Raw genomic sequence first — 25,291 nt, forward strand, 5'->3', positions numbered from 1 at the left:
AGAGGAAAACCATGCAGATTCAATTTTCGGTCTATTCACACAAGAGCAGTCTGAGCAAGAAGATCTCATCACCTTCTCGTTGAAATGGATTTCAACAAATTTCCCAAAGCGACTGCTGTTATTATTACGGACCGTCTTGGCATTTCCGAATGCCTCCAGGAGGGGATTTGCTGAAGGGGTGAAGAACATACTGTGTGGTCAAGATCACACTGGCATTCTGGAGAATATTGAATTCTTTGTTAAGGTTTTTTTTTTTTTTTTACCTTCAACAATTCTCTCATCAATATCTTGACCACTTCCATAAGTTGTGGTCAAATACCTACAGGACGGAGATGCAGGTAAGATAAAAACCATGACAATGCAAACCGAAAGATAAATACAAAATAGCATATACACGACTACACACAAAAGACGGTCAGCGTGAACTCAAAATATATCTTCTTGTTAACTCATTTGCTCCCAAAGACGTATTTATATGTTTTTTTTTTTTTTTTTTTTTTTTTTTTTTTTTTTATGCTTAGGTTTTGAGGCTTTGAGGCAGCCTCTGACCTGAAGAGGTCACTTAAAGCAATGGTAGTTATTATAAAATTTGACCATCAGGTGGCAGCAGAGTATAAAAGATCTACCAGGCCCACGTTGCAACAAGCTCTTTTCATCAATGTTTTCGACACATTGTGAATAATGGTGAAAATTCTAATGCTAATTACTGCAAAATGGAAACAGATGCAAATATACTTTTACTTTTTTTTTATCCTGATGATAGAAGAGACTAAACTTTCTTTTGGTAGATTCCATGTTTTTATAGCAGCAGAACACAATATTCTGTGGGCCTTGCAAAATCAGTCCAAATCCAGTAAAACAGGGAACGGGGTTGCTTTAGTGAAAACGTCTGGGAGTGAATGAGTTAAGAATCATACCTAAGAACAAACTTGGTGTTCTCTGTTTTGCCAGCACCCGATTCACCAGAAACGATGATGGACTGACTCATTTTCAGAACCTTCATGTCTCTGTAGGCTTTGTCAGCTAAAGCAAGTGAGAAAAACACACAATTAACTTTCAGTACCCTAGTTTGGATGAATCCCAAAACACATCCAAACTTAAGCCACAGCACACGTTGATGAAAGTTAGCACTGCTTTTTATTTGTGATTGATTAAACACTAATTTTAAGCACAAACATTTTTTTTCAAGGTGTGATCTCTCACCTATTGCATAGACATGTGGCGGCTGAGTCCCCAAAGACTTCCCCTGGTACGCCTTGATGGCTTCAGGGCCGTAAAGTTTGGGGATGTCATAGTAAGGATTGACAGCTATCAATATATTGGCCACATAAGTCTGTAAAAGAAATAATAAAAGGTAGATTAGAGAGGCCGAGAAAAATTACAGACGTTTGTGAGACAAAGCTGTTAGAGAAGCCAACTTGACATTTTCTTGCTTTTGCTTTTGTTTGACAGTCATTCAGTCAACTTCAGCTAACCGCCCTTTCCTCTTTACCACCCGGCCCACGTCCCCATTTGGTTAATGATAGGAATCCTTTTTCAAGCTCTGCCTTCTAACCTGCAATGCACACTTAAAAAAGCTGTGAGCTAAAGTAGTATGCACGCTAATGACGCCAGAAATGTTTAATAACGATTAGTAAAATCACGATGTATGCTGCCATAAATGACGTCAACTGTTTTTTTTTTTTTTTCCCCCATTCAATGGGCAGTGCGACGTCTAAGTGCAGCACTGCCTGGTCAATGGTTTGTGGAATCAAAAACACCCACTAACTATGGCCAGCAGATGGCAGCATTGTATCTCTTTTCAATGGGCTGCCTGTGTATGAAATTACAATGATGGAATCTGATGAAATTGAACGTTTTTCAAGGACGATGTGAATGATCAAAGCCTTTGTCACATTAAACCTAATTCACAGAGTAACAATAAACAAAAAGTCAAAGTCACTGTTGTGGAGAAAATGTATTTTTTTCCACAAAAAGCTTTTTTTATGTTTTAAATTTTCACTCAATGCCACACAAATGACCCCGTTTCAAATGGTGATTACTAACTCATTTACTGCCAGTCTAATGAAATTGGAACTTTGACGTCTTTAGCCGTCAATGGCAGTGAATGAGCTAAAGAATGGAATAAGGTAGAAACATACTTTTTTTTCCTAATCAAAGAGTGCAACACAATATTTTGTTTGCCTTGAAAGATGGGTTAAAAAGCTCGAAATCAGGTGGCACTGTGGGGATTGTTTTTTGGATAACATGTGGCAGTAAAAGAGTTAAGAATGGAAGGAAGACTTACATAGATATGTTCCTTGTTGTATCGCACTTTAACGTTGTTTAGTAGAGTGGCTTCATTCAAATACATGAGGGAGCCTGAAAAGACAAAACAAAAAAATGTGACTTTTTATATGACAAGAGCTGAACGCTAAGTTTAACTTACAGTTGTCCTCAACGTGTTTGTTGACATCATCTTCCGCTGGAAAGACTTGGCTCATCGGCGCAAGGAACGTCTGGAATGGGATGGGAGAATAATTGATAAGCTCATACCAAGTTTATTAAGAAGAAATTGAATGGTATGTTTGTGCATTATCATCCCTCCCTATGCTGCTAACTTTGGGCTGTGCTTTTGTGTTTCACATTTGCAAAGACATTTTTTAAATGAGAATATCACATACAAACTATGTTCAACTTTGGAGGTTCCACTGTAATCATTTAATTGATGATTAATTTCCCATAATCAAGCCAAGAAATCTGGACGGATTAATCCATCTCTAGTCTGAAACATGAATAGTTTATAATATCACATAGATGTGACAGTCTTGTTTGATTTATAAATAAGAATAATTCCTCTTAGTTTCTGAGTAGCTAATGACAATACACAATGCTCGTTAGAGTTCTGGAAAATGGCGCGAAATTAAAATTAAACATCATCAAAATCCAAGCTAAGCATGCATAATCATGAATCATTCATCGTGCTTTAATATCACAGTAACGGCATCTGGAGGAATTACGTTCCCGGGCATGTGATATTCTCTCTTCTATTGTGGCGCGTTAATGAAAATAAACTCAATAGAAGAAGCCAGCTGTGAGAGAAACAAGGGCAGACATGGCACGATGATGAATAATTTGGTGTGAAGTGCAACAGGATCTGAACACCTGACCACCTGAGTGAGCAAATGATGACTGCACTTTATTCAGGTCCAGTGGGAACCAATAAAATTGATGCATTATTAAAATAAGCCAGACTTCAAATTTAATATTCCGTCTGGACCTGTATAACACAAAGTGACTCAAATTGGCGTAAAGCACATACAATTTGGAGTTTGTCCACAATTTAAAAAAAAAAAAATGCCTAAAAAGATGTATATTCAATGGGAAATGTAGTTTGGAGAGTTTAATCAGTATCACAGATTGTGTTTGATATTCAAAATAACTAGTGCTGGAAAACTTCACTTTCTGTGCGAACTAGCTTGTAGTTAAGTTCACAAATTTTATGATTAACTCATCCAGTTCATAGTTGTTCAGAATTCAAAATGTTGTAGGTTGACTGACTGTTCCAAAATCAAAATAGTTCATAGTTGTTGTTTTTTCTTTTAATATGTTGCTGTGAGCTGTCATTTTTCAACTTCCCTGAACACCCAAAATGAAGGAAAGCGGCACCAATCACAAATTACTCAATCACTGCACCTCTAGTTGCCAAATAAAGCAATTATCCTCCTACATATGAAGGCTCGTTTACTGTTTGCTTATCCGGGTTTTCTCCTGGAAACGTGATCCAAAACAAACTCTTCTTCCAAAACCGTTCACGGACCCCACAATGAGCACATTCACAAACTTGTTCATTAGGCACAAATGTGCTACATTTAGTTCACATTCATCCAAAATAGGGCTGGGTATCGATTCACAATTCCAAAATCGATTTGATTCAATTCAGAAGGGCCCGATTTGATTCGATTTACGATTCACATTGATTTTTGATTCAGTTAAGGATTTCATGCAGTACCAATTTTACTTTTATACGGAAGACCTTCCCAGAAGTACCAATGCTGCAAAAATAGTAGAAACTTCTCTTACTATGTGTAAAAATCTGAATATTTACATTTATAATTGATTCCAATACAGTTTTATTAATCATGTATCATGTATGTTTTATTGAACATGACCTGATGAAAACCATAAATAATAATTGAACTCAATTACAGCCATAGCGCGATATAAATAAAGTGGCAAAAACACTCTGGCAAATCACACATTTACATTCCTGTGGCAGATTTTATACTAAGGTTCCAGTGTAGGAATAATTGTAAATATAAATTTGCATTCTTAGGTTTGGAACACCCCTGTAACTAGGGGCGTGAAAACCAAATAAAAATAGAGGGTGAGGAGAGGATTTTTTTCAGGGAGTGCAGTAATGAATTGTATCAGTCAGTTGCTCTCCTTTCTCATTGCAAGCTTTGAACTGAGTGTCTTCTCTCCTTTTTGTGTCGTGTTTCATAAATATCAAACAGGTAAACCTGACATCCAGTGATTAACAAATAAATAAAAACAAATTTACCGCTATTATAAGAGACACAGCCATAGTACATAATTATGCATCCACATTTTGTGTCTTTATATCCAATTCTTACCTTACTTCTTTTGGGGGGTATTTGGCACATTAACTAATTTTCTCCCAATAATGTGTAAATACGTTGTTTTTTTTTAAATGTTCTAAGTGTCCCAAAGACGTGTTTATACATTTTTTTGTTTGTTTGTTTTTTTTATGCTAGAGCATACAGAAGGCTTTGATGCAGCCCCTCAACTGCAAAGAACGGTTGCAGAAATTGTAGTTATTACACAAACGGCCAGCAGGTGGCAGCAGAGCAAAGGAGATCAACCAGGGCCATGTAGAAAAAAAGCTAAATTACTTACAATTTTAAATAGATTTGTGAAAACTGATGAAACTTAGCTGTCTTCTAATGCTAATTGCTGCAAAACGGAAACAGATAGAAACATACTTTTTTTTCCTGATGAAAGAAGAGACTTTAATCTTTCTTTTGGTAGGTTCCATGCTTTTATAGCAATTGAACACAATATTCTGTGGGCCTTGCAAAATCAGTCAAAATCCAGTAAAACAGCCGGGAGCGAACGGGATTGCGTCTGTGAAAATGGCTGGGAGTGAATGAGTTATTTTACGGGGGGGGGGGGGGGGGGAAGCCATATTAAAAGTATCGATTCATGGTTTTATGAATCGATATTGGGCTATGAAAAGGAATATCGATTCGATATCAATATAATCGATATTTTAAACCCAGCCCTAATCCAAAATATGAACTAGGTCACGAATCTTCGTAGTTTCATTCATTGAACTCATTGGCGGTACAACACTGAAGGCAACACTGTATAACAATCAGACCGAGCAACATGATTGCAGAGGATCAACAAATGAGGGTTACCTTCATGTTCCTATTTACACACTCTGCACGGATGCAGTTCATTATCACAAAACAGACTGGAAGCACACACACCGAAATACAATTTGTGTACTCATTCTACTAACTTGGCTCGAATCGGCCACGATAAAAGCCACATGACAGATGTCTAAGCAATAAAATTGACAAAGAAGCGGCATCCAGGCCGACGGTTGTGTACTCAGCTTAGCCACTAATGAGCTCAGCACTGCAATAAAGAGAAAGTGAGAGAGACAAACACTCAATGGGCCTTTCATTCCCTCACTGAATGGGACATAGTTTATGCTTCGCACTAAAGCATAGACTGATGATCAAGTTCATGGCCATTCCAAGCGAGGCTTAATTCAATGCATTCCAGCTGAGCGCCGCGGTCATTAAAGAAACAAGTCATTTTCGGTCATGACAGAGCTGTTCTGTGGGATTCATGCTTCAAAATTTGTCAGTTGGGTAAGGAATTTGAGATGCCAGTTCAACACTGTTTCTGATCAAATAAAATTATTTTGACTTAACAGGGAAGTCAACCATATAAAAAGTCTTTACAAAAATATGTCTAAACACGACATTCTGATTAATATTCTGTTTGTGGAATATCAGTTAAAGGCCTGGTCTGCTGTTTTCACTCAGGAAAATGCACTTTTTAAATACAGGATGTACACATGTTAACCTTTACTCAGTCTACACATCTGGGCTTATGTTAATGTTTGGTTGTGATTTTGTCCTGAACCCCCACACCCGCAGCCTGTATTTTGCCATTTTGTGTTTGTTTTGTAAACAGCGGGACGTTTCTGTGGACGTCACTCCCGCGGCAATTTGACAGCACACACGGATTTTTTTTTTTTCACTCACTCACTCACTCACTCACTCACTCACTCACTCACTCACTCACTCACTCACTCACTCACTCACTCACTCACTCACATGTGTGAATGAGTGACTGGAAAAAAAAATCCCTGCGTGCTGTCAAATTGTTGCGGGAGTGACGTCACTCAGCCGACAAATTCACCCGTGTCGTTTGCGACACGCCACCCCCCCTCTACGATTGGCTGGAGGGGTGTAAACACTGTCTTTACACAGAAACGTACCGCTGTTTACAAAACAAACACAAAATGGCAAAATACAGGTTAGGGGTGTTGGGATTTAGGAAAAATCACCACCAGGCATTAAGAGAACCCCAGATCTGTAAATTGAGAAGCAGTCTGTTTGTTTAAATCCTGTATTTAAAAAGTGCCTTTTCCTGAGTGAAACCGGCAGACTGGGCCTTTAAGCAGGAAAATCCACCTGTTTTTATCCATCTCAGGGGGCGGCCATTTTGCCACTTGCTGTCAACTGAAAATGACATCACAGTTGCTCAAGGCTCAGGTAACGACCAATCACGATTTAGTTTCAAAAAACAGCTAAGCTGTGATTGGTCATTACCTGAGCCCTAATCAACTGTGATGCCATTTTTTAAGTTGACAGCAAGTGACAAAATGGTCGCCCCATAGACATCAGAATACCATGTATGAGGATACCAACTAGTGGGGCTGCAAAGAACATATTATTGTAAAGAAAATTTATGAGTTGACTTCCGCTTTAAAAATTCAATATGGTGTCTTGAAGCAACTGAATCCAAATAGAGTGAACTACAGTGAAGCAGAGCAGTTTCGCAGTTTGACTTGAACGTTTTCGCCTATTCATGGTTTTTGTTTTGGAAACTAGCCCCGTTATCGCTGAAAGTGTTACATTGGCACCATCTTGTGGAATATTGCTGTTGTAGATGGTATTTTTTTTTTATTTGCGTTTGAGATGTTCCGTTTTGTTCAATGCTGCTGTAAACATGCAAGACATGCACACTCAGCTGTAACAGGTGGCCTCTATTGTCTAATGAGCAGCTCTCTCATAGGCAACGCTATCAGACACCTGCTGCCTCCGCCTTTATTTATTCATGCCCGTGAAAATTTGCTCTCTCTCGTGTTTCATTTATAACACATTGTTTTGTTGCCACCTTTAATAATAGCGGCAATATGAGTTCATACTTTTTTCAGAGCGAAACTTGGTTATTCATGTGTTTATGATTATTAATTGCTGATTAGATGGCATTAAGATTCCCAATCATCACATCACAAGTATTCATGTTTTTTTGTGTGTGTGTGTGTGTGTGTGTGTGTGTGCAGTGACCCACCTTGCCCTTCTGGCTCAGCGGTTCTATGGTGAGCGCGTCGGCTCCGATGTCGACGATAGTGCCCAGCTGGAACCCGTCTGTGGGGTGGGGGGCCCACACCGGCTTCCCATCCTCCATGGCTTAGCTGCGGTCAGCACGGCCTTGCAACTGAATGCGAGGATAAAAGAACACTCGCTATTACAACCAATACACGTATTTATTTATTTTTTTTATTCCTTGCTTTGGCTGCACAAGCAATAACAATGGAAATAATAAAAGAACAAGTTGTTAATATTGATCAATTCTATCATTTGAACATAAAGTGACGACGTATGAAATATTCGAGTGAGATCCTTCAGACCTTATTTTTCTTATGAGGAAAATAATTCTCCTTGTATAATTTGTAAAGGGGTGGGATAATCTTTAATTTTATGTTGCAAACTGTCACTTTAATCCCAGTGTTGTATTGAGTAGTGTTGTTCCGATACCGTTTTTTGGCTCCCGATAACAGCAAGTTCCTAAGTTTTTTTTTTTTCCTCGACATGAAAAAGCTGTCCTGCCATTGGTTCCGAGCATTCAAGGGCCAATAGGATATCTTAAATCGGCATGCAGTGAACATGTCACTTACCAGTGAATGTCGTGCACTAGCAAGACACAAGATGCTGCATCCAAAATCCTATATTAGCGTTGGAATTAATGGTATCGGCATGTTACTTGTGAGTAGTCACCGATACCAATACCACTGTTTTAATGCAGTATCGGCACCTCAGCCGATACCAGTATCGGTATCGGAACAACACTAGTATTGAGCAGATGAATGCTGTAGTCCTGTCTTAACTTCTCATGTTGTTTGCTTTTCAAAGACTTCAATTGTAATTGGTACATGAGCTAATGTCAAATGACATTTGTGTGTGACTTGTACTCACCGCTCATTGGTTCTCTACATGAAACTGTTTCTAATTTCTAAGCAATCGTGAGAGAGGATTTTCTTGGAGCTTGATTTGACTTGGCTCCTTAGAGACCGAGCTTCCAAATTAGGACAATCTCTTTGCGTTTTCTGTCTTTGTTTGGTGAACAAAATAAAGCATAATGATAATAACCCACAGCTAAGCAGACGTTTAGTTGGATCAGTACAATAGGATATGTTATGAACCTCAGCTTAAAGCTTTGCTAAAGTTGTGGCAATATCACACTACAGACTACTACTCTCAGCTTGATGCATTCCCAGAAAAAGACTACGTTCAATTTGGTAAAACATTTCGAAAGTCTCACCGTCCACGCTGCTAGTGTGAAAGTTTCACATCAATGCCATTAACAGCTTCCGTTAATCTTAAAACAACTACATCAACCGCTAAGACCTGACGTTTTGTTGGAGTATTCAATTAGGTGAGAGATTGTGGTCAAATGTCAAAGGGGTCGGTGTTGCAAAGTGCTGACACAGCCTTCAAACAGAAATTAATTCAGTAGGTTTCAACTTACTCAGCAGATTCAGTGTGAGCAGTAACTTGTAGTCTATGTACCCATATAGTTTTGTCTTTTCTTGGGGACATACAGTTATCTGAATTTCAATAGGCCTACAGTAAAGCCACATTTATTTTGCCATCTCTTTGGATGTGTTGCACATATATGCCTATATACCAAATTAATATGGATACCACACCAACTACACTAAATACATAGCCTTTAATAATGCTAATTTGCTCAGGTAATAATGATTATCTTTGTGGTGTTGTGGATGGAGTACACTTGGCTAAAAGGTTGAGAACCACTTTCTATTAAGGAAATGTGTTATCACGTATACTCATAGTGCAGAACAGGCTAATCTACTAATAGTTGAAATAATTTAAATATTGTAATCAAGTCAAGCAGTAATATTGTTTAAATTGCTTAACTTTGTTTTTTGTACTTGGCCTGGCTTCATCACACTTAGTAAAGGTTGAATATAAATACTTAAATCAATAAAATGGCATTGCTCTTACTTTTTCTTTGACCGCCACAACCTCACATTTGTATTAAGAAGTGACATGCCAGCAGAGTCAACAGAACTGTAGCGGAGGTCAGTAACACGAAACATATTTCCTCTGGAACAGAGACTACAAGTATGAGGGAAATTTATCACAAATTTGACCTTTGTATTTTCAGAATACCATCTTAACAAAGTCATGCAATGTGAGCAAGGGCAAATTCAAAAAATATGCCTTAACAGGATAAGATAACAGTGTTGCTTTTGTGTTATCTTCAACCTACTAAAAGTTAGATCAAGGCTGAAGACTTTCAGATTTCCCACAGTTGTGTACTTCAGTTGTGCTCAACTAAATCATGAAATAAAATATTTATTTGACATAGGGTGTTTTTTGAGGGGGTTTATTTGTACAAAACCTGGTGTAAAGGTGGCACAAACTATTCATGTGTGTGGTTGTTGTAAATGACAAATTGTTTTTTATTTATTTTTTTAAACAAAGAACATCAGATTTGTTTTTTGTTTTTTTACTTCGGGATGCTAAAGAACAAGATAATAACAAAACAGCTTTGAAGAAAAGCAACCTACAAGGATTTGTACCACTTGGGTGACCAGAAGTGTGCCTTCATTTTCTTCAATGCAACACACCACATTAAAAGGAAGCCGTCAAACAATGTGGTACAGTATATGACTTTAAGGAGGGCCTCATCCTAAAAGTGGCATCCTGAATCAAATGTGTCGGCACGCTGCACACGCCTTAAATCCTATTAGTATCTGACCCTAATCCTGACAATGGAGGCGAGAGAGGCTTCGGGGGGGTGATGCTTAAAACATAACAAATAAAAAGTCAAGTGATTATTTGAGTAAATGCAAATCAAAAGGGACATGTCTGGTGCTGTGATGCAGAGTGAGAAATATGGATATAGTGCCTGACAGGAACACACACTCTTGTTTCCTGCCTCCTACTTCCTGTTCCCTGCTGGGCACAGGCTCATGGAAAATGCATCAGGATGAAGACAGACCTGCACATTTTTTTTTTATTTTTATTTTTTTTTAAGATGTATAGCTTTAAAATAGAGTACAATAGAAAGTCGATGCAAGACAATACAGATGATTAAAAAGGCTATTTATTGAATAGAAATTTTATGAATAAATAATAAATAAAATGAACTTTTTAGAAAATGTCAGGGAAAAGCTTCTCAAAACAGATTTTAATGTGGCAAAGTTGAGGGCACCCCTCTATCCGTAAGCCCCTCAAATCTCCTGCAGCACCCCTGGGTCGTTCTGACGTCACCCTAGTTTAAAAGTAGGACTTCACATTAAAGTCTATCCCAGACTAAGAACAAAGATGAATTACTTGATCTAAATTGTTTTTTTTATTTGATCAACCATGACATTCAGGAAATTCGGGTAAGTGAATTATATTCATTGACCGATCAAGTTTAGTAAAGTCGCCTACCTGTTGCTGTGACAATCCTCCAAATTGCGCCGTTTTCAAAACAGGTGAATTTAGGTATGTGCGGCGCTGGCGACGACTTCGGGTTCCCTCATTCGGATGTGTGACAACCGCAAGTTTTCAGTGCCATTGATGTCACCCCCCCACCAGGACTGACGGAGTCCGACCTGAAGTCAAGGCTCAATGGATGTCAGGCAGTCAGACGGTAGAGCAGAGAGGAGGAGGAGAGATAGCTCGCGGCCACGGTGCGTTTAGGTGCGACTCGGAATTTCTTGTGATAGGTCATTTTGAACCTGTTGTTTCACTCCCACCAACATACATCGCTGGTATTTTATGCATGATAATAAATTTTTTAGCTTTCGGGATCAATCTTATGATCCTATTCAGCAAATTTTATTTGCATAAAGCAAGAGTTTCCAAATCCATGCCCAAGTTTCTGATTTTTCTGGTGGACTTGTACATCGAATCCTTAAAAGTTGACATGTAACACAAAGAGTTTGTTTACATTGAAAACTCTTAGTGAATTATATTTTGTTGACCTTAATTGAATATTTTTTGTGCCTTTTATTTTTATTTTTTATTTTTACTGTTTATTTTCCTAATTTATTTTTTGTTATTGTCTTTCTTGTTTATGTATTATTGTTGATTGTTTTTTGTTTTTTTTTCATTATTGTGCATGTGGGTAAGATGTAAACTTAGATTTGATGTTTATTGTTGTGATTGTTAAATGCAAGGTTTCAATTAAAAAAAAAAAAGAAAAAAGAAAAAAAAAACATACCTCGCTGGGACATTGATAGCAAGTTAGCAACATTTTCTAGTTACTGAGGGTGGGTGGGTGGTTGTAGATTTTATTAGCTCATTAAGAGCAGTGGAGTGTAGTCAAGGTCTTCCAGGCCTGAAATGGTTGTTGTATATATTTATTAATCACATTTTACATTCACCATTTTATGTCTTCACAAAGGCTCAAAGTGACGTTGACATTTTTTCATCCTTTGATCAGTTGAGGTAGACCAGTGGCGTCTAACCTCCTGCAGGTTTTGTTTGTTTCTCTTCCCCAACACACCTGAAGCTCATCAGCAAGCTCTGCAAAATGTTAACGATCCTGTTAATTGGAACAGGTGTGTGGGAGCAGTGACACATCCAAAATCTGCAGGACGCCATCACTGCGCTAGACTGTCTGCTATGTTTACCCCTCTGATGAGCTTGTATGTTCACCAACATTAATTGACAAGAGAAGATGATGTCTAGAAAAAGGAGATATTATGAGGTTAGGTCAACCAACAGTGTTGCTGCTGGCATGTTTCAACCTCAAAAATGAGTTTGTGTTTTTTGCCCTTTCAGAGCAGCATGTTGCCGTGGTACAGCTAGCTTACACAGAACGGCTAAAGCAAAGAAAGGAGGGTCTGCTGCGTCAGCATCTCTGGTGAGTACATGTAGTTTATTGAATGTTTTTATACTGATTGCAAAGTGCTATATTAATAATAATTATGCATCAGATTTCTTGTAGGTGTTGGATGATTTTGTTGTTGTTGTTGCTAGTACCAATAGCCATATTGGTATTTATTTATTTATTTATTTATTTTTTTAGCTGAATTAGCTGACGATTCCATATGTCAGTAGAGATTATACACTTGCTGTTTATTAAAAAAAAAAAAAAAAAAAAAAAAAGATATTTGACTGATCCTAAATGCATTCTTAAAAAGTGGATTCTCAGCTGTATTTTGAAATTGCAATACAGAGGTACCACTGTGACTATGTGCAATGTATATGCAATTTAGTGTAGGTTAAGGTTATCCTAATAAAAAAATCTCATCTTTAAAACATTGACTATGAAAAGCCTGCAAATGTTGCCTTGAGAGTCATGAATACTTTATTGGAATGTCACCTAAAACCTTTTTAGGAGGATTTTTGAAGGAGACACTCAATCCACCTTTGAAAGCCACTGCGGGGTTTGTGGATCTAATTCGGATATGTGATACCCCTGGTTTGGACCGTGTTTCATTATTGTCACTCGACAACAGCATGGAGGCACCGTCTTGATCATTTTTAGTTTTAAATTCGATTGTTGTGAATAATTATCAGAACAAAATTAGTGTAACAGTATTCAAGTGACAAATTTAATATTAATATATGCAAATTCGAATGCAGATTTTTTTCTTATATTTGATATACATTGTGTTATAGTTATCATGCATGACTGCAATATTAGAATGTACGCTATTCGGAATGATGCATTTCATTATTACAGCATAACGGTGTGATACATTGTAGACAATATTTAATTTTTGGGACCGACTTCTTTATTTGAACAATACCTCCATCAAGTGGACAAACTTGTCTGTGGGGTGAGACCCATAGTTGGAAAAAGTGCAAATTCTTTGTTCAATATGTCAAAGAAAAATCCGAATCCGTTTTCGAGGATGCCATCTCAAGATGTTTAATCGTTTATACAGTTCTTAACAAATGTGTTTGTGTTTGTGTGTCTTTCAATTGTGTTAAAATGCCAGTGAAAAAGCAAAACACACTCCCAATCTTATCAAATTTTAACAAGCTCACAAATTAAACAATGGATATGTTGTACATGAATTTGAGCTATATTAGGTGCTGACATTGGTTCAATGAAAGGACGGACATGCTCATATATTGAGCTTATTTAAAAACAAATCATTTCTCATCCCAGAAATGAACAGTTAAAAGTACTAGTGTTGAATTCTCAACATCCTGGAAAATGTACTTTTTGGTCCGACTTAAGTTTTTAAGGTTCAGTGACCATCAGTCACCTCCCACACCACACTCTTCTTGTCAATCACTCAACAACTTTCCCAGCCAATTATCTGGAGAGCTCGACGTTATCTGTGTTTATGAATGTCCAATCCCCAACATTCCTCGACGCTTGTGTTGGAAACGTCTTCACATCTTTTTAAGCTGACCAATTCTCTGCCAAGCTGCTTGTACGCTCTACTTTGGACTGGGAAAAAAAAAAAATACATTTACAGGTGAGCCATGCGATCTTAAATGTTCTGTATATGGTAGTAGCGAGAGTATTATTATTTTCTATCCTATTTAAAATATTTTGGCTAATTTAACGCTTATGAATATGATTAAGCGTCTAGAAATGTGCTATTTATGCAATACTACTTTTATTATTTATTATTACTATTATTAATAATAATAATAATTTATTATTATTATTATTATTATTAGTATCATTAGGTACACCAAGGCTATATAATTAAAAATCCCATAGTTGTGATGCATTGTATTTGTACTGGTGTAACGGTTTACGTTAGCTCTAATTTGTTAGTTATATAAAGTGCGTCTTCATAAAGGCAGATTGCATTGGATTTTATGTATTTTCTGTGACTTAATTGAATTATCATAGCTCATTTGACATCAATTATTGCTTTATTTTCCATTTAAGTGAATACTTTATATTTATTCCACTTCTTTCCCTCCTTTACAGCTTACTACATAGTCCATGTACAATGATGAAAGGACAAAAGCGCATACAAGCGTTCCTTGTTATGTATGTCGTGACTTTATTGACTTTACATACATCAGGAGGACAACACCTGACGGAGGAGAATTGTACTGTTCAGATTCTTGTCCCTGGTCTCAAAGGTAAGGTAGGCTTAACACGTTTCAGTTTTCTTCTTATTGTGCCATTTTTCTCAAAAGGAGAACCCGGGGAGAAAGGACCAAAAGGAGCCCCAGGGAGACCAGGAAGAGTGGGCCCACCAGGGGAAATTGGTAAAATTTTGACCTTTCTGTTCTCATTCTAAGAAATACATATTTAGTCGTTTGATTATATGCAAGCATACACACACATAATTGGGCTAAGGATCACATTGCTCGGCTTGTTGGTGTGCTGTGTGTCAAGCTAATCGGAGCTGGTCAAGTGTTTACATTTGGATGAGAAATGACTCGCGCAACCCAAAGCAGTTGATGTGTTTACTGAAGGTTTTAATGAGAAGTTCAAGCTCGTCACACATGCAAAATTTGTGTGCTTACATTCCAGGTATGAACAGACATCCATGGGTGCATGGAATCCAAAGAAAATGAGATATATGCTATAGTGGCAGAGATAGTTTAAACATTAGCTTGTGGGTTTAAAACTGGGCTCCAGCATTCTTGTGCACTTTTACTCTTGCTTGTATGCATTCACCCTTCCTGGCACATTCCAAAAACATGAAAATTATATTAATTGAAGGTTCTAAATTGTCCTGAGGTGTGAATGTTACTCTGCATGGGCCCTGCGCTTGCTTGGTGTCCAGTCCAGGTCCAAAATGTGGCGGCTAATTGTAAGTTTCTGTGATACAGAATGGACCGGAGACTCGAGTTGTCTTTCTTCGGGTTTTTTACTAGAACTTGCACACAAATACAACTACGTCATTAGCGTCTGTCTTTTCTCCTTCGTGTCCGTCTCCAAATGCACAGCAATGTCCATTAACAAACGCTACCACCTAGTGGCGGATAATTTCAGTGCATTTACATTTAACAGAAAAGAGTCAGTTATTTATTCTCTTTTTAACTAAATCTGAATATATATACTAACTTTAATAACTATTATATTTAATATGAATTTACCATAGCTTAACTGTATCTTGAACTAAAGATACAACATAGGTTGTTGCTCTTTTCCGTTGGCAACTGAGATCACACCCGGCAACAATGGGTGAAAGAAAACATTGCATAGGGGATATTTTGTAATGAATTAATACATACTCCTGTCACCCATGTGTTTCAGGTCAACCTGGTCTTAAAGGACAAAAAGGCATTATTGGACATTATGGAAAAGTGGGACCGAGTGGAATAAAAGGTCAGTGAACATTTTTTGTGAATAATCTGAAATCATTATACATTGTTTTGTTTTGTTTTTACTATGCGGGTTATTTATGTTGAACATAAAAGAAACACACATTCATTAACTCATTTGCTACCAATAACGTGTAAATACGCTTTTTTTTTATGTTTTCAGTGTCCCAAAGATGTATTTATACCCTTTTTTTTTTTTTTTTTTTTAAATGCTAAAGCATACAGAAGGCATTGATGCAACCTCTCAACTGCAAAGAACGGTTGCAGAAATTGTAGTTATTACACAAACGGCCAGCAGGTGGCAGCAGAGCAAAGGAGATCAACCAGGGCCATCTAGAAAAAAAAGCTCAATTACAATTTTGAATAGATTTGTGAAAACTGATGAAAGTTAGCTCTCTTCTAATGCTAACTGCTACAAAACGTTAAAAGATAGAAACATACTTTTTTTTTTTTTTTTTTTTTTTTTCTTTCCCCCTGATGAAAGAAGAGACTTTAATCTTTCCTTTGATAGGTTCCATGCTTTTATAGCAATTGAACACAATATTCTGTGGGCCTTGCAAAATCAGTCAAAATCCAGTAAAACAGCTGGGAGCGAACGGGATTGCTTCTGTGAAAATGGCTGGGAGTGAATGAGTTAACGAACATTCCCCAATAACCTAAGCTTAATAATAATAATAATAAACCTTAACCTATACTAATAATAACAATGACATATTTTCACAGGCATAAAGGGAGACATGGGTGATCCAGGACCAAGAGGCCCAGATGGAGAGCCAGGTATCGCATACTAGCAATTAGCATCGGGTTGGGTTTTTAAGCCCATGATATGATTTTTTGGGCTCATCAGGCATCCCATGTGAGTGCTCACCAATAAGAACGATGATTGGCGAAATGGACATCATTGTGACCCAGTTAGTTTCTGAACTGAAGTTCATCAAAAATGGTATGATTTTGTTTTTGTTTTCATGATCGTGTGTGTCTGTGTAGTAGAGTATGGATGCCTTGAGAGCTTGTTTTAATACTTCCAACCTGAATTGCAGGCCATGTCAAATGTGAAATTTTATAGAAATGCAAGTGCTCATTTTTCAGCACTGCCCTCCCCCGCAGCTGTTGCTGGCATAAAAGAGACAGACAAAAAGGTGTATCTGCTGGTGAAGGAAGAGAAACGCTACTCGGACGCCGAGCGCTATTGCCAGATGAGGGGAGGGCACCTGGCCATGCCCAAAGATGAGGCAGCCAACACAATCTTGGCGGGCTACATCACGGAAGCGGGTCTGAGCAGAGTCTACATTGGCATTCACGACCTGGACGTGGAAGGAGTGTTCACCTACGTGGATCGCTCTCCCATGTCCACCTACAGCAAATGGAGAAAAGGGGAGCCCAATAATGCTTATGACGATGAGGACTGTGCTGAGATGGTTGCCTCTGGGGAGTGGACTGATGTTGCGTGCCAACCAACAATGTATTTTGTATGTGAATTTGATAAGGATGCTGTATGAGTTGCTAAGATGGCCTAATAGAAGTGCAGTGACAAAATGATGCAAAACTATAACTTTATAAGGATACACTGTTCACATGTATGAATTATGACTATTGTATAGTGATTGGTTAACACATGGTTGATGTTTAATAGAAACAGAAATAATCAGTTCCAAGGTCAAACTGTGCCATACCACCTTTTATTACTGTACAGGCATGAACGTGGTCATATTTGTAAAGTCATTATTTATACTTTTTTTAAACTATAGCAAACAATGGAATGAGCAATAATTGGTTCCATTGTAACATTTTCCCCCAATTAAACTTTTATAAACTGCACTGAAAATGTTGCAACATTTTTGACATTATACACGTGTCAAAAAGAAGTTATCTGCTTCTTTATTTAAATGTATAATGTGGTGACAGTCACAAGAGTGTAGAAATAAATCACTGTTAACGCATTTGCTCCCAAAAACATATACATACATTCTATTATAAATATTACCCGTGTCCTAAAGACTTGTTTTTTTTAAAACACTTTTTTTCTTTTTTCTTTTTTTTTTTTTATGCTGGCTACATTCTTACTGTGCAAGATTATTTTTTTTTATTTTTTTTTATCTCAAGACACTTAAAGATTAATAATACACTAACACATTGACAATGTGATGATTTCAGACTAACAAAACATGAGGTCACACAGGGTGTGTGGCATTTCCTGCTTGAAATAATATTTTGCATAGTTGTGCCAGTAATACTAATTCATCATCTTTGCATCTCTGGCTGTTGCTGTTTTTTTTTTTTTTTTTTTTTTTTTTTTTTGTTAGAGTGGATGTCCCTGCTGAGGTATCCTACTGACCCCTCTAAGAAAAAAAATGATTTGAATATGCATGATGCAGTCCTAATAAAGCACAGCATTGCTCCCTTAAGAAATGAATAATTAATGCTGAGATGAATTATGCATTTAATTGACCAAGAACTGTTTGACACAAACTAATTAGGAGTCAGTTTGTGCAATCTCCTGTTACCTTTGTATTAAGTATATATATATATATATATATATATATATATATATATATATATGTAAAATATTATTGTGCAACAATTGTGACCCCAAAAAAAAGATGCGTTAATGAAAGTGCTAACCCCACCATGCTACACTCCAGCTACAACATTGATTAGAAAACCACACACCCAGATGACACCAAACACGCTGTCAATCATCTGCCCCATGTGGTGAAAATTTAGATGAATTCTGGAAGAGAAAAGTTATGATCCCATTCACTGGTGTGCTTTACGTGTGGTCAACACTGATTTCGGCCAAGCCACACATTTTTAGCGATGGACAAACGAAGCCTCATGAAGCACTTGCGATATTTCTTGACTCCTCTAGATGGCTCTCATCGTTTAAAGATATACTGGAAAATTAATAATAACTTTACATTACACTAGCCTTTATATTTAAACCAAGCACTATCTAGAGGAGTAAAAAATATTGCAAGTGCTTCATGAAGCTTCATTTTCCCATTACTACTCCATGATTGTGAAATGAAGCTCACACTGTCGGTGGACATAAATAGAGGAGCAACTGGTTGTGATTAAGATTTGATTTATGGATTAAATTTGTGTAACAAATAAATGGGTCAGTCTTGGTACTATGACGGTGATACTAAATGTTAGTCTGTGTGTACCATAGGTGCTAGCTCTTTTTAAGGGGTGTTCTAGCCATACCCTCCCATCCGAAATACCCTCCTATCGGATGGTTTCGGAAACCGTCAGCGCCCCGAAACTTCTTGAATCGCCACTTAAGTTATCCATGAAACGTATCATATCAGAATTGCGTGACTTCAGCATAATTTGGCTGAACATGATATTGGTCAAACACGTCACTGTAACACTCTGCTCAAGTGATAGGTGACAAGCGTGTCTAGTTTGCACCCCCAGCATTTCAATTAACGTTTCCCCGCGCGGGCGCGAGACGTATTGAAGGAATGCAATTGGTTATGAAACGCCACTATCATTCATCACTGTCTTCGGGAACGCACTGAGTTACCGTTTGGTTCCATTTTGATGGGTAATCCCGACAGAGGCAGGTTGGCCCACTTGATCAAGTGCAGCGGGACTCGTGCACAGATCATTTGCACGACTCCTCAGAGTGAGAAAAAAAACAAAAAACATTCATATTGTGATGAAGTAGACAGTAGAATGTTTTGTATACATATATGAGATTGCATGGAGGTGAGAACATGCCCACTCAGCAGCTTGAGGTGTCACCTAACATGCAATGGTTTTAACCATGAAGGATGACAATGCTGTGGCACATGCCAATTTTTTCACATAGAGAAAAATGAGGTACGCATCAATTGACGCCTTTTTATATTCATATATATTTGTAATACATGCAATATGCCCATTTTACATCAGAACAAGCTCACGGCACACCACCAAAAAAAATGTCACAAAAATCATGAAATACTGAGTAATCTTGATCTTGTCTCAATTTACTCATGGGGCGTTTCCTCCATTTTTGTTGTGTTTTATGTGATTAATTTGTGAGCATTTTATGATCTGGGATGGGGTGTTCTCGTCAAAGCACTATGTAAAGTACGTTTTTTTTTTGTGTTTGTTTGTTTTTTGTTTTTTTAAAGAAGCTATACAAATAAAATGTATTAGTATTATAAACATTACTACTCACAAATCTCGTTAGTTTCAAACCTTGATCTCTTTATTTGAACATAAAGCTGATCGACTCACAAGAGTTTAAGGTGTGACTTATGTTGTATAAATGGTAACAAATACTGTAGGCCTAAATGTTGTATCTTCTGCCATCTTATGGAAGAGTGTGTAATTGTTCTGCTTGTCGCTATACATCGCTGGCATAGGTTTTGTGCAAATCGAAATGAAAACAAAACGCAACTGTTGTTACTCCCTACTGTACCACTAGGTGGAGACAGAGACAACACTATGGCTGCGGTTTGCCTCCACCAGTCTGAGTCTGAGCATAATTCATTCAGCAGACATGATGGTGCCACATTTGAATCCCCTCAGTGATCCCTTATGAATATCTGTAAACATGATGTGACCGCTTAACAAGACCCTCTTTGAGGTGGCTAAAAAGATTCCGGGCCTCCCTGTCTCGATCCGTCACCTGTTAAGTCGTCCGTTAACGGGGTCGTCGCCATCATTAATTTCAGTTTGACCTCGCAAAGCAACTGCAGTCTGCTTAGAAATGCCCATAAAAAAAGATGCTTTCAAATGTGCCCACATAGGATGTGTAAAATGTAACCTTGCCTGCGGTGTACGTGTACATCTGCAGCAGAGCCTTTACTTGACTGCTCGGCACGATGATGACATCACCCGCCGCACAATGTTCCTCGCTGGGCTTGCAATGCTGAGTTCGCTGTTTCCTGGAATGTCTAAATTAAGGATGTTTAGATAAAGCGTTTGGGCTTTCAATTCTTCTCCTTAATCTTACGTTGCTGACCTAACAGATTGCATTACAAAGCAGGTGCATAACTCACCGCAAAAACTTCACTGCAAGTTTTTAAGTTAAAAATGAGTCTCATCTTTCAGTCTGGTGGAGAATTGGCCTGCCGTCCAGTCACTGAGCATTAAGGTTAATTAGAAACAGCGGAGAAGTTCATGATACGTGATAAGTGCAGGGCAGCATTAGCTAAACTGCTCCTCTTTGCTGATTAAAACGAGTTACTGTGGAAGTTGAATGATTGCGTCATAAGTTGATAGAATTAAGAGTGGCTTGACACAAATACTTCTTCATAATCGTGCATCATATTTTCGTGCCATACACCAGGAGGTTGCAAAATATAAGCATATGAGAAGTACTCCACACATTTTTGACAAGTGAGTGGTTTTGAACACTTTATTAGGTACACCTGGACAACATAAAGATAGTCTTGATGACTGCTTAACAGCAAATGTGGTTTTCACAAGTGAAAACCAAAGCAAAACAAAAATCATGATATGGTCTTAACCTCATAGTATGTATTTAAAAAGAACTGAGACAAGAAGTAATGAGTAGATCTTCCCAAAGCTGTCCCATTCCATTCCGAAAAACCCTCACCGGGAAGGAAGGTGAGGGTCATACTAGCGCCCCATGGAAAACTACACCACCTCCTGCTGCTGCCAGTGTGTCTGCTCCCCAAGGGGCACCGGGCCAGGAGTGGCCCCTGCTGATACCGCAGCTGGAGGCTGCCGGGCCGGCTTGGTCTGGACCTCCGTCCCCTCCACCATCTCCAGGCCTCCGGGCTATCATATCACAATGTCCTCTCGTTGACTCCTCTCCTGTGACGCTAGAGAGGACGACTGATTACTTGCTATTCAGTCCACCCCTCTAGTATCTGGTCTGTTGGACTCATTCTCCCTCATGCTTGGGGGGGCCTCCAGATGCACATTGCGGTGCGCTCCCACGGGATATTGTACAGTAGACGTGGATGACCTCAGCTTGTCTGCTGATAGAATTTCCTAATGGCTGCCGCGTGTACAGTAATCTCATCCTGTCCCATAAAGAATTTGTTGGCTCTGCCACCTTTTTTTTTTTTTTAGTAGGGATAGACTGGTAATCGGCCTGACAGATTATCGGCGCCAATATTGGGCGTTTTGGCCTTTTTTTTGTTTTGTTTTGTTTTTTTAATAATCTGACAGCCGATAAAAGGTAAATCTGAAAACATTTTAATCTTAGTGAACTATTTATTTGAATTTTCAGTTAACTTTATGAGATGTTTCTGACCCTGGGAACCTTATTAACCTTGTTTTTGTTAAAAGTACAAACTCTGCCACAGTTTGTCTTTATCCCCAGGCTCTAGCTATCTAGCTATCTATCTATCTATCTAGCTATCTATCTATCTAGCTAGCTAGCTAGCTAGCTAACTAGATAGCTCCTATAGCTAGCCCAATGGTGCTTGTTTACCTGCTAGGGAGCTAGCTAGCTAACTAGCATCAGGGGCTAAAGACAAACTGTGGCATGGTTTTTACTTTCTGGACCTGGATTTTCCACCTCTGGAACTTCTCACCAATAAAATCTATCACATTGAAATGCAAACATGATTATCTGATGGTTGATTTTTGTGTATTTTGATTTCACTCATGAATTGAGGTTATGAAATTGAATTAACATTCTGTACCGCCGTGACAGTGCCACTTGCTCTTCTTGTCTATCATCTCATCTGCTGCTTGTGGACACAGGCGAGCGTGCAAGCGTGAACTCTATTTCAACCCTTCTTTTTCGTCAATGCGCCAAGCAAACTTCACTCTCTTGTTTTTATTTATTTATTTTTTTTTTATACCCCCCACTGCGGCCCATGGAATTCAAAAGAATATCAATAGCATGTACATTAAAGAGAGCAAACAAGTGAGTAGTGACGATGTTGGTGAGCTTGCAAACACTCACTGCCACAAGTGCCGTTTGGTGGAAGCTTGAGATCACTACCACACTACTCCATGTAACCCCCCCCCCCCCCCCCTCCTTCCGAGTAAAGAAAAGAGCGATGCGGCTGCAAAGACACATTAATGTGCGCCTCTCATTCTCTGTAAGGCAGCTCACCTTTCTACCTACACGAGAGAGGATGAGGAGAAAATTGCCTTTTCAGGGACGCTTTAATTCAGATGTGTGCCCTGCTGTCTGAACATCACTCTGACTCCCCCTCCCACCTCTTCCTAGCAAACCGAGTCCCAAACCTCCTTTTTTCCCCCCCTCCTCTTCATCAATACCTCACCACTGTCTGCTTCCTTGAAGCTTGTTTGGATTTTCATTGTTTGATCTGCCTTGATAAATAAGACAAATGCAGTTGGAAATTCATAGCCGACACCCCCCCTCCTCCACTCTCCCGGTTTCATCAATAAATGATTAGTTTGCCACACTCCCGGGTGATTGATAGGTTGTGCGCATAGAATGTATTGGAAGCAGATGAATTCGATGGAATAGGAGTCACAGGGGAACTACAAAGCACATGAAAAATGGAGGTCAGTGGAGAATGTTAAAAAGAGTATTAGAACAAGTTGTCTTGTCTTTTTTTTCCTTTTATCAGCAACATGTCAATAATGAATCACAGAGAAATGGAAGGGCATACAGCATGTTTTTTTTTGTGTTTTTTTGTTGTTGTTTTTTTTGTCTTAAATTTGTTTGCTGGTGGTTTCGGCTGAGGACCTTGACAACACAGCCAGGGGCCGGGTAGGAAAGACACTGCCGGGAATAAATGATGGATATGCGTCAACAACTGTATCACAATCAGTACTCAGATCATGCCTCAGCAGGAGCAAATCAGTCAGTATTCATCTCTTTTTATATTTATTCTCCTACCATGCTGATTTGATGCATGCTCATGGTCGCGTTATTAGCTACACAGTGTTTTTCCGTAACAAGGACAAACTAGAACGGTAAGCAACTATAAAGGGGCCCTTGCGACCCCAATCATATTGTGCCACATTGGTGAGACCCTCAAAATGAGAATCACGTTTTACTCTGCAAACGGCACATCGCCACAGCAATGCTTCTTCCACACATTGCTGAGACTTGTAAATGTTAAAATAATTCATTAATTGCCAATATCAATCTTTTGATTTCTTCTGTGTTAGTGATCAAACTTCAACCATCCAGGTCACCAAAGTAAGCCCAAAAAAAAAAAAAAGACTCATTCGAACAACTGGTTTGGGCGTTGACAATGTGGCACACATTACATGGGTGCAATGCACATGTTCAGTTGCTTCCTTCATCGCAAAAGTGCATTATCCTATCCAGTGTTGCCGGTAACGCGTTACTCAAAAAAAATTGCTTTTCAAAGTAACAAGTAGTTTGCTTTTCAAAGTAACTAGTAGTTTAATGCGTTACTTTATTATACAAAGTAGCCTGATTAAAGTTACTGTCCAGAGATTCAATGTGTTACTCCACATTTTCATGAAGAAGGCAAAATATCTCACTGTTGTAACAGTCACAAACAACTGCCGCTAACTACGAAGATGAGGCGGAAGTCATTGATCAGCACACTGAATTCAGCCATGGTCGTGAATGGTTTGCACATTCAAAACAAAAGTGATGATACTTTTACTACTAGTTTTATTCACCAACAGGCACACAATGCAACAAAAAAGTGTACATTATGGACCATACAAGTGGCAAAAAATTTATTTCCATCCTCAACTGGTCCGTGAACCATTATGGGATGAGGTCGTCTTTGCCCTCTCGCCAGGGGGAATGACGTCAGACAAGTCACATTTTCAGCATGCACAAGTCGACTCAAGTGTACACACTGGAATAGCGGAACAAACGGTAGAGGAATTAAGGGGATTTTCATTTTCAACCGGGATAGATTTTTATTTTTTGTTTTATAAAAAGTATTTATGTTACAAGAAGTCAAGAGAGACTGCCCATTTTGTTTTTCATAAAAAAATGTTATTTTCATGTTAAAAATGCACTTTCAATAAAGTATTTGGAACTCCGTTTCTACCGCATTATTTTTATGTTGAGATGGTGTTATCGGCAGCTGTTGAAAGTAACTAAAAAAGTTACTTTTAATCTAACTTAGTTACTTTTAAATTCAAGTAATCAGTAACGCAATTTAGTTACTTTTAAAACCAAGCAATCAGTAAAGTAACTAAGTTACTTTTTCAAGGTAACTGTGGCAACACTGATCCTATCAAACCGGAGAATTATTTAAAAAGGAATTAACAGTCTCTCTGGCAAGAAGCATTGTTGCAAAAGACATCCAGCCTTATTTCAAATATTGGTGATGGAGGCCATTACCAATATTGTCCGCTGTCTTGTAGCTATTTTATAATCAGGAACTAGAAATTAGAACAAAATGCCACTAATTTCATACAAGTATAAGGAAAACATGCTATACTGGATTACGTAGGCCTTTCCCGCTGTTTGGTTTGTGAACACGTGTTTCAGTGAATATTACTAACCAGAACACAAGACTTCAAACGCGGTTGAGCAGGCTTAAATCATAAATGAAGTCAATCAGGCCATTTTGTTGAATATTTATCCGGAA

At 38.3% G+C, this 25,291-nt stretch overlaps 2 protein-coding genes across 6 annotated transcripts in view; one reads left to right on the forward strand and one right to left on the reverse strand.

The window, feature by feature from the left end:
• LOC144031589 (unconventional myosin-VI-like) overlaps positions 1–11,223 on the reverse strand; it is a 52,062-nt gene extending 40,839 nt beyond the window's left edge. Inside the window, exons 1-8 of one of the 3 annotated variants that reach the window (XM_077538880.1) lie at positions 10,998–11,220; positions 7,600–7,746; positions 2,429–2,498; positions 2,288–2,361; positions 1,204–1,333; positions 918–1,023; positions 264–319; positions 73–170 (exon numbers count right to left, since the gene is read on the reverse strand). In XM_077538880.1, the coding sequence (XP_077395006.1) occupies positions 73–170; positions 264–319; positions 918–1,023; positions 1,204–1,333; positions 2,288–2,361; positions 2,429–2,498; positions 7,600–7,716 (651 nt within the window). In that variant the 5' untranslated portion in view covers positions 7,717–7,746; positions 10,998–11,220. Of the gene's footprint in view, positions 1–72; positions 171–263; positions 320–917; positions 1,024–1,203; positions 1,334–2,287; positions 2,362–2,428; positions 2,499–7,599; positions 7,747–10,997 lie in introns of all 3 variants that reach the window. The other 2 variants (XM_077538881.1, XM_077538882.1) reach the window with 2 other exon arrangements.
• An 893-nt stretch (positions 11,224–12,116) lies between these two features.
• On the forward strand, positions 12,117–17,627 carry colec11 (collectin sub-family member 11). Of its 3 annotated transcripts, none has more exons than XM_077538091.1 (9): positions 12,117–12,261; positions 12,336–12,417; positions 13,821–13,990; positions 14,458–14,615; positions 14,673–14,744; positions 15,742–15,813; positions 16,533–16,586; positions 16,657–16,752; positions 16,899–17,627. In XM_077538091.1, the coding sequence occupies exons 3-9, from the start codon at positions 13,860–13,862 to the stop codon at positions 17,306–17,308; spliced, it is 993 nt and encodes a 330-aa protein (XP_077394217.1). In that variant the 5' UTR covers positions 12,117–12,261; positions 12,336–12,417; positions 13,821–13,859; the 3' UTR covers positions 17,309–17,627. The 3 variants fall into 3 exon arrangements, with proteins under 3 accessions (XP_077394217.1, XP_077394218.1, XP_077394219.1); XM_077538092.1 differs by having other exon boundaries at positions 16,917–17,627; XM_077538093.1 differs by lacking the exon at positions 13,821–13,990.
• Positions 17,628–25,291: the final 7,664 nt, after the last annotated feature.

This window comes from Festucalex cinctus, chromosome 12 (assembly GCF_051991245.1).
Source record: "Festucalex cinctus isolate MCC-2025b chromosome 12, RoL_Fcin_1.0, whole genome shotgun sequence".
Lineage (NCBI taxonomy): Eukaryota > Metazoa > Chordata > Actinopteri > Syngnathiformes > Syngnathidae > Festucalex > Festucalex cinctus.